The following is a 13,137-nucleotide window of genomic DNA, read 5'->3' as shown; positions in this document are numbered from 1 at the left end:
CAATGGATGGGGGCGGGGCTCCTGTGACCGCGCGCCTGGCCTGCAAAATGGAACCCCAGGACGTCACCGCGCAGCAGAATGATTCGTATTGGCTGGTTCGGGCAGGGTTCCATTGTGGACGTCACAATGAGGAAGTTGGACAATGAGCTTCAGACTAAAACTTCCTCCTCTGGGCAACATCTGTGAGGAAATCAATGTTTCCCTCTTTCCATTTCTTTTCTCATTCTGGGGGCTAATTGTTGACTTGCAGGAACTGAAGGGAAAGGAAGTGAATCCAGGGAGGGTGCAGAATCTGGAAAGGTTGGCCCAGGTCTCTCTCTCTCTTAAAGACGTTGACATCCTTTGCTCCCTCAGCTTGACACGTTTATTTGTCTGGCTAAAAGGATGGTCTCTTTCTTAATGTTCACGATTAAAGGGGTGGTTTCCCTAGGAGATGGCTGACATTTAAGGAGACAATTTCAGGGTGGTTAACTGTCCTATATTTTAAGGGATTGCTCCCTATTTTGCCTTTTGCCCTGTATTTCTCAGACAGCCTGTGAGAAACTGATCCATGGATTCTCCAGGGTGAGTTTGAATGATTCGAGTTGGACTGCAAGTGAGTGAGTCGGCCAGCAGAGAGATGATGACATTGTGACTAAACAAGATAAGTTGTAAGTTTTAGTTTATTTTAAACCCCATCCCTCCCACTATTATTGTCTCTAGACACCTCCTCCCCATCCCCTCTCATATTGAAACCCAAACCCCATCCAACCTGCTCTCACGGTCACCAGCATCCCACCACCACCCACTCCCCCACCCATGTCTCCAACCCCACGGCTGAAGTGTCCGTTATTTTGTTTTGTAAGACTTCTGCCCCCTTGGCAATATAGTAATAGAGGACAAAGATATGTCTAATGTTGTCACCTTATTAGATATCTTATTTATAGTTCTGTAATTCAGTTCATTTATTATCCTTTCTAGTCGTGGAAGCGAGTATTGCAGGTACGTAATTTATTTCCAGTGATAGTCATTATGACACAGAAGGAGTCCATTTGATAACTTGAGTCCAGACTGACCCTCTGTAGAGTGACCCAGGCAGTCCCATTACCCCTTCCATATCCCCGTTCCCCTTCATTTCCTTCAAATGTCAATTAAATTTCATTTTGATATTATTGATCGTTTCTGGAACTACCACCCTCATAGGCTGTGGCTTCCAGGACATCACCATTGGCTGTTGAAATAAAGTTCTTCCCCACAGCATCATGTATCTCTAATCATGTAATAGAGTCCTGTGTATTACACACATTTTTAGTGCAGTATTATTGGGTGTATATGAGGTACAGCAGGGTGAGAATGGAGTGAGAGTGTGTGGGATGGAGGTTTACAGCTTTTGGGGAGCGAGAGAGGAAAGAATGTTCCATAGAAACGATAATTGTCTGTTCTGAATTTCTATCCTGTACTGACAGTGATGACTTTTGTAAACTCCTTTAACAGAATATTCGAAGGGGAGGCCAGAAATCTCAAACTAAACTTCACATCAAGATCTGACAGAGTCACCCCATTCATCGGGAGCTGAATATGATCGGCTTTTGAATCTGGAAGGAGAAATGTTTGTCTGTTCTGTCTGCTTGCAAAGGTTTCCTACATTAGTGTGACTGGAAAAGCACCAAGACACACACACCTGAGTGAGAGTGTTCCAGTTCACTGACTCTGGAAAGAGCTTTCACCAAATACACAGCCTGAAAAAACATCACCATTCACAGTGAGGAGAGGCCGTACACATGTTCTGTGTGTGGACAAGGCTACAACTGATCATTGAATCTGGAGAGACACAAGGACACGCGCACAATGGAGAAACCATGGAAATGTGGGGACTGTGGGAAGGGATTCAAAGCCCCCTCTGAGCTGGAAACTCATCGGCGCAGTCACACTGGGGAGAAGCCGTTCACCTGCTCAGAGTGTGGGAAGGGATTCACTCAGGTATCCCACCAGCAGAGACACCAGCGAGTTCACACCGGAAGAAGACCGTTCACCTGCTCTGAGTGTGGAAAGGGATTCACTGATTTATCCGCCCTGCGGATGCATCGGCGAGTTCACACCGGGGAGAGACCCTTCACCTGCTCTGAGTGTGGGAAGGGATTCACTCAGTTATCCCACCTGCAGATACACCAGCGAATTCACACTGGGGAGAGACCCTTCACCTGTTCTGAGTGTGGGAAGGGATTTAGTGATTCATCCACATTGATGACTCACCAGCGAGTTCACAGCACGGAGAGGCCATTCACTTGCTCTGAGTGTGGGAAGGGATTCACTCGGTCATCCTACCTGCTGACACACCAGCGAGTTCACACCGGGGACTGGCTCATCTGCTCTGAATGTGGGAAGAGATTCACTCGGTCATGTGACCTGCTGGCACACCAGCGGGTTCACACTGGGGAGAGGCCATTCACCTGTTCCGTGTGTGGGAAGGGATTCATTCTGTCATCCACTCTGCAGACACACCAGCGAGTTCACACCGGGGAGAGGCCCTTCACCTGTTCCGTGTGTGGGAAGGGATTCACTCGATCATCCCACCTGCTGAGGCACCAGACGGTTCACACCGGGGAGAGGCCATTCACCTGCTCTGAGTGTGGGAAAGGATTCACTCGGTCATCCCATCTGCAGACACACCAGCGAATTCACACCGGGGAGAAGCCATTCACCTGTTCCAAGTGTGGGAAGGGATTCAGTGATTCATCCTCCCTGCTGAGACACCAGCGGATTCACACCAGGGAGAGACCGTTCACCTGTTCTGAGTGTGGGAAGGGATTCACTTGTTCATCCGAGCTGCTGAGACACCATGGCAGTCACACTAATTAGAGAACTTTAAGATGCCCTGACAGTGGGTGTTAATTGTATCAATTGAGGTTAAGTATGTACAGGTGGGTGTCATGGATTGAGATTACTTGAGCACATATAAAGAGACTCTTATTGACATAGAGTGGAGCCAAGTCAGAAAGTATATACCTGTAATGTTTCACTCAGTGAATAAATCTATACCAAATAAAAACTGGCTCCAGTTTCCTCCTTCACCATCAGGCTGTCAGGATTATAACATGGTAACAGAGAATGCTTGTCTAATGGTGAAGGTTGGAAACAAAAGGAAAATAAAATTTCAGACAGAAACTTACAATCTGAGTAGCTTTTGTGAGAAATGTCTGAAAGAAAGTGGGAATTGTCAGGGTCTGATTATCCTTTGATGTTCTCGGAGTCTGAGCCACACGACTAGTGGAAGAACGAAGGGGATATGTGGACATGGGTTACGTCCCTACCAAGGAGGAAACAAAGTCTGGTCTTGGCATCATCATCTCCCAACAAAAGTAAAATCAGAAGCAAAGTATTCAGTGAGCTGGATGCCCATCAATTGGATACTGATGAAGGTTTGGATCTTTTATTCAGGTTCACTGATGAGATTTACAAGAAAGATAATCTATTGGACGCCTATGAAGCATAGTTGGACTTTGACATGTTTTGAATGAGGGTGAAAGCATCTTTAGCCTATCTGGAAATCACAGCAAAAGACAGGATTGGAACAGCACTAATAGGTGAATGAACCCAGGAATGACCAAGGAACAATTAACAGGTGTTTCAGGTCTCACTCAAAATATCATTATGTGATGAACAGCCCAAAGTGGAAAATCAGGGTCTTCGAAGTGACACATGACACAGAGAATTCTGAGGCTGAAGATGATGAAGGAATTGTATTAGTCACAAGGAGATTTGGTCCAGTGATGAGTATGTTAGTCACAGACTCATTCAATTGTGTTGTGTTAGACAGTGGCTGCACCTCGTCAGCATGTGGATTAGATTGGTGAACATGTTACCCAGATTCACCTCATACTGAGGATCGACACAAGGTTAAGGAGTGTGAAAGTTCTACTTGTCTTGGTTTGGTGATGTCAACGCATTGAAGTCACGAAAAAGAGTGGGGATTCCCTGCAAAATAACTGGAGTCAGCCTCTTTATCAGTGTTAACTGTTAGACTTCACCCCGATGACACATTTGTGTAATAAGTAAGGCTTATATTACCAAATTGTACTGTATGTAAGCTTAACAATGAACAGTCTTCAATTGCCTGGCTCTTTCAGTTCCAGATACTGTAATGTAGCTTTAAGGAAATAAAACTGGTGTTAAGGTCAGGAAGGGGTCAGAGCACCAGGTGTTCCAGGACACCCTGTTTAGATACAAGTTATAGTTCACAGTTAGAAGGGACTCCAAGCTGATTGGCTCAATTTGTTGTGGGCAAATGAGGAACACTTTTCCCATTGGTCAAGAATCAGAAATATTTGTTGAAGAAGTTGTTAGGTTTGTTGAACAGCTGCACCAACATGGGTTAAATGTTACAAAGTTACCTTCAAAAATGTCCATTTGGTAACTCGAGTCCATGCTGACTCTCTGTAGAGCGATCCAGTCAGTCCCATTCCCCCTCTATTTCTCCGTATCCCTGCAAGTTTATTGCCTTCAAGTGCCCATTCAATTTTCTTTTGAAATCATTCATCATCTGATTGCACCACCTCATAGGCAGCGAGTTCCAGGTCATTCTCACTCGCTGTGTAACAAAAACTTCTTCCTCACATCCCCCCCACATCTCACCTAAAACCTTCAACCTGTGTCCCCTCGTCCTTGGCGGGAACAGCTTTTCTTTGCCTAGCTGATGTAAACCTGTCATAATCTTGTACACCCTATCAAATCTCCCCTCAACCTCCTTTGCTCCAAGGAGAACAGTCCCAGCCAGAACAAAGAAACAAGATATGTTCATGCCTGGAATAAAATGGGAATGTTTACAATTCCACTGGGCAGTGAAAGAATTGGAATAACTCACCTTGGGTGTAATTGAATGGAATAGATCAATCTGGTATCCATGTACATTCGAGTGAAATTCAGGGAAGTGTAGACAAGATGAATAAGTCGATAGCTTTCTCTCGGAAATGTTTATACCATTTGCCTCAACCCTTTTTTAAAAGAAAACCCACAGTTGAAATCCTGGCCACTACCTGAAATATTGGGACTACACAGAGTGAGATCAGCAAAGCTCTTCAGGCAGACCCACCGCCCCCACACACACTCCAACCCCCACTTCCCCCATGAACTTCAGTTAAGATAACATGAAAGTCAAAAAATGTCTGTCATGCTATTGGGATACCAGTGTACGTTCAGTTGTGATTTGTTAGATGTTCAGCAACTAATAGAGGGAAATTCATGGTGAAATACATGGAAGAGTCCCAAACATACACAGCAACTTGACAAACAGTATGACATGGAATGGTTAATGTGGCCAGGAATGCGACATTTTGATGTGATCAAGGCATTGACACACGCTCCAGAGAGAAACTGACTTTAAAACAGTCAGGATAGAATTAAAGGCACCAGTCATGGTTGAAAAGTGAGTAAAACTAAAGTAAAAGGGATAAAAAATTATGGATTGGGACAACTGAGGGCTTGGGAGAAATAATACTAAGTGAGAACTCTCCACAAGTTGGACAGGGGTAAAGAGAGAGTTGGAGAATCTTTTACATCCATGCTTGATTTGTAGCTTGAAGCATATGTCCTTGTGTACTAGTAACCTAGAAATCACGGCGCTCCTTCAGGAGAAAAGATCGAGTAGATGTTACCCCAGGCGGGGCCAGAACAGAACTGGAAAATAATGGAGTGAAATTGAGTGAGGGATCGGAGAGAGAGTTCTCCTCCCCCTTAAGGTGTGGACTGTAAGAATCCTGGGGGATCCCCTACTTCTGGTTTTTTTGCTAATTAGTGAACATTTAATTAAAAACTATGACAGGATGTGCACTTATTTTTAATTTGATTGTTACACTTCTCCTGTTGTGATTACTCTCTGGGTGAGGATGGTTGACAGGTGACAGTTTGGGAAATTGTGGTTTGGGTCTTCATTGATCAAATGTTTTATTGATCCGAAAGGTGTAAGAGGGGCCAAACTTCAGCAGAAATCTGGCGGAGCTGAGAACAGACAACTTGCTATGTGGGAACAGGGAGATATCCCAGAGGACATAGAAAACAAGAGTGCCTTGAATCCTAGAGGACACCTGGGTATCAAGGCCACCATGTTTTCACTGCTTAGCATGGGAATGCTGACTCCCTGTACCGGGGACGGAGCATGGGAAGCCAATTGTTTGAGAGTTTGACGTGGCTTGGGCAGGTACAGATGGTTCAATGACGGGTTTTGTAATTGGTCCGTTCAAATGTTAGCTCAGCAATGATTGGGTTAAATCAGTCTCCGTAGACTTTGTGTTGTATAAAAGTATCAGAAGGGATTCCCCGAGCACAGAGATTTGTAGAGGTTTTACATATTGCGTTGACTGGTGCCATGGCATCTGGGGCAGACCAGGGAGCATTTACATGGAGATGGTGCTTCTACCCAGAGTGTAATTGTAATGTTGCTGCACTTTGATACTACTGCTCAGACATGAGCATGTGTCAGGTCTTATTTATACTGAATAAAATCTAACCACTGTCACCAATAAGGGTTATCACTGTGAATCATTTCAGAGTTTGGGAAAAGGGGATAAAGGGTTAATTGGCTCTTTGAACCTCATTTTCTAACATTGCTGTGTCAAAAATAAAATCTCATCTCCCCCTCGGGCTCCTTTGCCAATTACCTCAGAGGCACTCACTTTCTGTTAAAGAGCCTCACAACCCCTCTCAACCACTTACCCAAAAGTGCAGAAATCTACTCATGAAAAGTCCATAAAAATCAAATAATTTTACTGATAAAAGTTTATTAATGAAACAGAACATGGTTAAAATAACAGAAAATTACTTGAGGATCAGAGACAACCAGATTAAAAGCATTTGCACAATGTTATGGACCCGAATGGTTTCTCTACGGCTCCTCTGTACCCTGTTCCTGTGACTCCCCGCTTTGGACACAGGGGCACTGAACCCCGGGGGTCGGGTCATCCCCTCCCACGCCCCGATTGGTTGGAGACCCATTTCCCAGTCAGCCCTCCAGCACCTTCCTGTCTCTCCATCAGTGCGACACCCATTGCAGTTTCCCAACTGGGGTGCAGGCCCCGTTATTCTCAGCTAAATTCAGCCCTCATCTCCGTCGCCTGGCTGTCATTGACACGAGCAATAGAGAGACAGAAAGTTGCTGGAGGCTCAAATGGGAAGTGGAAACAGGTGGGCTGAACCAACACTTCAACATTTGTCAGTTAAATGCTTGTATTTTATACGGGCTTTTACTTTTTAGATGAAGGCACTGGGGGGAAAGGGTGAGGGCTTTTAAAGGGGAACTTTCCCTTTCTAACTCTGTATTGTCTATAATGGCAGCCGTGGCTCAGAAGGTTGTTGGTCCAAGTCCCAGTCCAGGGACCTGAGGACAAAAATCAAATCCAACATTCCAAGTGCCAGCACTGAGGGAGTGCTGCACTGTCAGAGCTGCTGTCTTTTGGATGAGATGCTAACCCAAGGGCCCCTTCTGCAGCTTCAGCTGGACTTAGAATTTCCCATGGCCACTATTTTGAAGAAGAGCTGGGGAGTTATCCCTGGTGTCGTGGCCAATGTTTATCAATCAAAATCACTAAAAACAGATCATCTGGTCAGTATCACATTGCTGTTGTGGGATCTTGCTGTGTGTAAATTGGCTGCCGTGTTTCCAAATTTACAACAGTGTCTGCCCTTCGAAAGTACTTCATTGGCTGTAAAGCACTTTGGGGCATCCTATGGTTGTGAAAGGCAAGATGCAAGTTTTTCAATTCGAGAACTATGTTACCTAATCTTGTTCACTGTTACTTAATTGATTTCAGCCACCCTCAACTCTTTTTCATTCGTTTATGGGATGTGGGTGTCGCTGGCCAGCCCAGCATTTATTGCCCATCCCTAATTGCCCTTGGCATTTCATCAATTCACTTTGGTTCGGACAAGACTTTAACCTATTTAGGCAAAGGCAGAATTCTCTGGATAGTAAATTTAAAAAGAAGTTTATTAAAAGAAAGATGTTTACTTCACAACTTTAAGACATTGACTTTTACAACTTCATGTGGGTGATCGGTCTGTCAAAGCGTAGCCCTCTCTGGCTCCTTCTCTGACAGTAATTTTCTTGGGACATAGCTTCAGGAGTCTTCAGGATTTGGCCAGCAAGGGAGACCTTCAGAACCAAGATTCCAACCTTCACCATTAGGCAAGCAAGCATTCTCTGTTACCATAGAAAAGTTACAGCACAGAAGGAGGCCATTCGGTCCATCTTGTCCATGCCAGCCCGAGGACACCCAGGTGCCCTTTCTAATCCCACCTCCCTGCACCCGGCCCATAGACCTGCAGCTTACAGCACTTTAAGATGCAGATCCAGGTACTTTTTAAAAGAGTTTAAAGTTTCTGCCTCTACCACCAACTCGGGCAGCGAATTCCAGACACCCACTACCCTCTGCGTAAAAAAGTTCTTCCTCATGTCCCTCCTACACCTTCTGCCACTTATCTTGAATCTACGTCCCCTGGTTCTACAATTCTCCACCAAGGGAGACAATTTTATCCTGTCCACTCTATCTATTCCCCTCATAATTTTGTACACCTCAATCAAGTCACCTCTCAGCCTTCTTTGTTCTAAGGAAAATAACCTCAACCTGTCCAATCTCTCCTCATAGCTACACTTTTCTAACCCTGGCAACATTCTTGTAAACCTCCTCTGCACTCTCTCCAGAGCTACTACATCCTTCCTGTAATGTGGTGACCAGAACTGCACATAATACTCCAGTTGTGGCCTCACCAGTGTTTTATACAATTCCAACATTACACCCTTACTTTTATATTCTACACCTCTGCCAATGAAGGAGAGCATTCCATATGCCGTCTTTACAACATTGTCTACTTGAACTGCTGTCTTCAGGGACCTGTGTACTTGTATGCCAAGATCTCTCACTTCATCTACCCCTCTTAGTATATTCCCATTTATTTTGTAACTGTTTGACCTCCCTAAACGTATGACCTCACACTTTTCTAAGTTAAAATCCATCTGCCACTTTACCGCCCACTCCACCAACCCATCTATATCATTTTGGAGATTATGGCTATCCTCTACACTATCCACTACTCGGCCAATCTTTGTGTCATCTGCAGATTTCCCAATCGTGTCCCCCACATTCACGTCCAAATCATTAATATATAACACAAACAGCAAAGGTCCCAACACCGAGCCCTGTGGAACACCACTTGAGTAAACATTCCATTTGCAAGGGCATCCATCGACCATTACCCTTTGTTTCCTGTTACAAAGCCAACCTTTTATCCAGTTTGCCACATTACCCTGAATCCCATGGACTTTTACTTTCCTGACCAATCTGCCATGTGGGACCTTGTCAAATGCCTTGCTTAAATCCATGTACACAACATACACTGCACTACCTTCATCCACCCTTCTTGTCACTTCCTCAAAGAATTCAATCAAATTTGTGAGGCAAACCTTCCTTTAATAAATCCATGCTGGCCATCCCTGACTAGTCCATGCCTTTCCACATGACAGTTAATCCTATATCTCAGGATTGATTCTACTAATTTGCTCACCACCGATGTAAGACTAACTGGCCTATAATTGTTTGGCTTTTCCTTTGATCCCTTTTTAAACAATGGAACTAGATTTGCATGTCTCCAGTCCTCCGGTACCTCCTCTGCATCGAGTGAAGATTGGAAAATCATCCTCAGAGCATCTGTTATCTCCTTCCTGACTTCCTTCAGCAGCCTCAAAAACAATCCACCTGGCCCTGGCGATTTACCAACTTTCAAGGCTTTCAATCCTTCGAGTACTTCCTCTCTCTTTATGACTATCCCGTCCAATATCTCGCAGTGTTCCAACAGGACTAACATATCCACATCTTCCCTTTGTAAACATACAGACAAAATATTCATTTAGAACCCTTCCCACAGCCTCTGCATCTACACAGAAGTTTCCATCTTCATCTCTGATAGGTCCCACTTTTTCCTTAACTAACCTTTTAGCATTTGTGTATTGGTAAAACATCTTTGGGTTATCTTTAACTTTACTTGCGAATCGTTTTCCATGCCCCCTCTTTGATTTCCTTATTTCTTTTTTTACTTCGTCCCTGCACTTCCTATATTTGTTTAGGCTATCTGCAGTGCTTAGTTCTTTTTGCCTATTGTACGCTTTCTTTATCTGTTTGATCTTCCCCTGTATTCCTCTAGGCACCATGTTATAATCCTGACAGCCTGACAGCAAAGGAAGAAACTGGAGTTAATCTTTACTTGGTATAGGTTTATTCACAGAGTGAAACAATTCAGGTATATACCTCCTGACACCACTCCACGTCACTAAGTGTCTCTTCATATGTGCTCAAGTAACAATCCAATCAATGCCCTCCCCCTGTATACACTTAACCACAGCTGATACAATTAACATTTATAGTCCGAACAGAAAAGGGCTCTAACTAAAGTACTTCAATGGAGACTCAGGAAGCTGGATGAATCAGTGAATCCGTTCCCTCACTCAGAGCAGGTGAACGGCCTCTCCGCAGTGTGAACTCGCTGGTGTGTCATGAGGCTGAATGACTGAGCGAATCCTTTCCCACACATGGATCAGGTGAATGGACTCCCTCCAGTGTGAATTCGCTGGTGTCGCAGCAGGTTGGTTAACCGAGTGAATCCCTTCCCACACATGGAGCAAATGAATGGCTTCTCCCTGGAGTGAATTCGCTGGTGTGTCAGCAAGTGGGATGACTGAGTGAATCCCTTCCCACATTCCGAGCAGGTGAATGGCCTCTCCCTGGTGTGAACTCGCTGGTGTGTCAACAGGTAGAACGATCGAGTGAATCCCTTCCCACACTCAGAGCAGGTGAACAGGGTCTCCCCAGTGTGAACTCGCTGATGTGTCAGCAAGTGGGATGAAAGAGTAAATCCCTTCCCACACTCAGAGCAGGTGAACGGCCTCTCCCCGGTATGAATGCGCTGGTGTGCCAGCAAGCTGGATGACTGAGTGAATCCCTTCCCACACTCAGAGCAGGTGAATGGCCTCTCCCCAGTGTGAACTCGCTGGTGTGTCAACAGGTGGGATGAAAGACTGAATCCCTTGCCACACATGGAACAAATGAATGGCCTCTCCCTAGTGTGAACTCGCTGGTGTGTCTGCAGGTGGCATGACTGAGTAAATCCCTTCCCACACTCAGAGCAAGTGAATGGCTTCTCCCCAGTATGAACTCGCTGGTGTTTCAGCAGGGTGGATGACTGAGTGAAACCCTTCCCACAATCGCAGCAGGTGAATGGCCTCTCCCCGGTGTGACTGCGTCGATGAATCTCCAGCTCCGATGGGGCTTTGAATCCCTTCCCACAGTCACCACATTTCCACGGTTTCTCCATGATGCAGGTGTCCTTGTGACTCTCCAGATTTGATGCTCAGTTGAAGCCTCAGCCACACACAGAACACGTGTGTGTTTTCACTCTGCTTTGAACAGTGCAATGTATTTTCACAATATGTAACTAGCTAAAACACTTTCCACAGTCAGTGCACTGGAACACTCTCACTTGGGTGTGTGTGTCTCGGTGCTTTTCCAGTCTCCCTGATGTTTAAAATCTTTTGAAGCAGACAGAGCAGACCAACATTTCTTCTAGCTTCAAAGGCGGATGATATTCAGATCCTGATGATTCAACTGTCAGATCTCGATCTGACCTTTGTTTTGAGATATTTGTCTACAAATCCTTCCCTTCTAATATCCTGTAAAAGAAGTTTACAAAAATCATCACTGTAAATACAGGATAGAAATTGAGACAATTCTCGTTTGTATGGAACATTCTTTCCTCTCTCATTCCCCAAAAGGTGCAAGTCTCCGTTCCACACACTCTCCCTCTGCTCTACCGAATATACACTCTCCCAATTCCACTGAAAGTGCCGATTTAAGCTGATCAATAGATCCATGATCACCACTTCCTGTCCAGTGTATGTCAAAATCACATACACATATAGTACTGGACTAAAATGTCTGGACATTTTGGACCTTTTTTGAATACACAAATGGTTGGCAGTCAACAGCTCATGATTGCATTCACCATGGCAATGTGACAGCCAATCAAGGCTTGCTGGCCAACCAATCAGCATCCATTACTCATGCAGCATAAATTGTTGTTCCCTTTGAAATTTGGTATTCTTTTGTCTGTCCTGATGAGGTTAAGATGAAAAGCTTCTACAGTTTGTCTCTTTCTACAGCAAAACTCAAGTTCTGTACAAGCAAGCAACTATTAATATTCGAAGACGAGAAATAATAATAAATGTTCTTTATTACAGAACCATAAATAATTTATCTAATAGGTACCATATAACAACACGAGACATATTTCTGTCCGATATTAATTTACTGTTCCCTTAAATGTCAGCCATCTCCTGGGGAAACCACCTCTTTAATTGTGAACATTAGGAAAGAGACCATCCTTTTAGCCAGACAAATAAATATGTCATAAATAAAAACAAAAAAACTGCGGATGCTGGAAATCCAAAACAAAAACAGAATTACCTGGAAAAACTCAGCAGGTCTGGCAGCATCGGCGGAGAAGAGTTGACGTCAACTCTTTTCTTCTCCGCCGATGCTGCCAGACCTGCTGAGTTTTTCCAGGTAATTCTGTTTTTGAAATAAATATGTCAAGCTGAGGGAGCAAAGGATGTCAATGTCTTTAAGAGAGAGAGAGATCTGGGCCAACCTTTCCAGAGTCTGCAACCTCCCTGGATTCACTTCCTTTCCCTTCAGTTCCTGCAAGTCAACAATTTGCCCCCAGAATGAGAAAAGAAATGGAAAGGGGGAGAAAAGAAAGTGTTTTACTTACAGATGTTGGACACAGGAGCAAGTTTTAGTCTGTGTGAAGCTCAATCTTCATTCACACAAAGCACGCCCTCTGATTGGCTGGAAGACCAGAGGCCTTCCGGTCCTCCCACTCTTCCCATTGGTCATCCCCTCAGCATTAAGGGAAAGGGCTGTCTCACCCCTGCACATGCGCGGCTTCCCCTCTTCCGGGTTCTCCGAGCGGCTTCTTCCTCAGGTCGGAGCCGTCAGCCGGTTGCCTGGAAACCTTGGCTCGAGGAGGTGGAGGGGAAGGGAGAACAATGGGTGGGGGCGGGGCTCCCGTGACCGCGCGCCTGGCCTGCGGACTGGAACCCGAGGACGGCACCGCGCA

At 44.9% G+C, this 13,137-nt stretch overlaps 1 protein-coding gene and 1 pseudogene across 7 annotated transcripts in view; one reads left to right on the top strand and one right to left on the bottom strand.

The window, feature by feature from the left end:
- The window catches only part of LOC121273765 (zinc finger protein 229-like), a 22,599-nt gene extending 16,105 nt beyond the window's left edge, over nt 1-6,494 (top strand). Inside the window, exons 1-3 of one of the 7 annotated variants that reach the window (XM_041180927.1) lie at nt 347-650; nt 961-981; nt 1,474-6,494. In XM_041180927.1, the coding sequence (XP_041036861.1) occupies nt 1,828-2,838 (1,011 nt within the window). In that variant the 5' untranslated portion in view covers nt 347-650; nt 961-981; nt 1,474-1,827 and the 3' untranslated portion in view covers nt 2,839-6,494. Of the gene's footprint in view, nt 1-52; nt 183-258; nt 301-346; nt 651-798; nt 982-1,473 lie in introns of those variants that run through there. The other 6 variants (XM_041180928.1, XM_041180930.1, XM_041180926.1 and 3 more) reach the window with 6 other exon arrangements.
- LOC121273785 overlaps nt 1-13,137 on the bottom strand; it is a 17,756-nt pseudogene extending 4,619 nt beyond the window's left edge.

Source organism: Carcharodon carcharias (assembly GCF_017639515.1).
Source record: "Carcharodon carcharias isolate sCarCar2 chromosome 27 unlocalized genomic scaffold, sCarCar2.pri SUPER_27_unloc_1, whole genome shotgun sequence".
Lineage (NCBI taxonomy): Eukaryota > Metazoa > Chordata > Chondrichthyes > Lamniformes > Lamnidae > Carcharodon > Carcharodon carcharias.
This window is presented reverse-complemented; position numbering and strand designations above follow the sequence as displayed.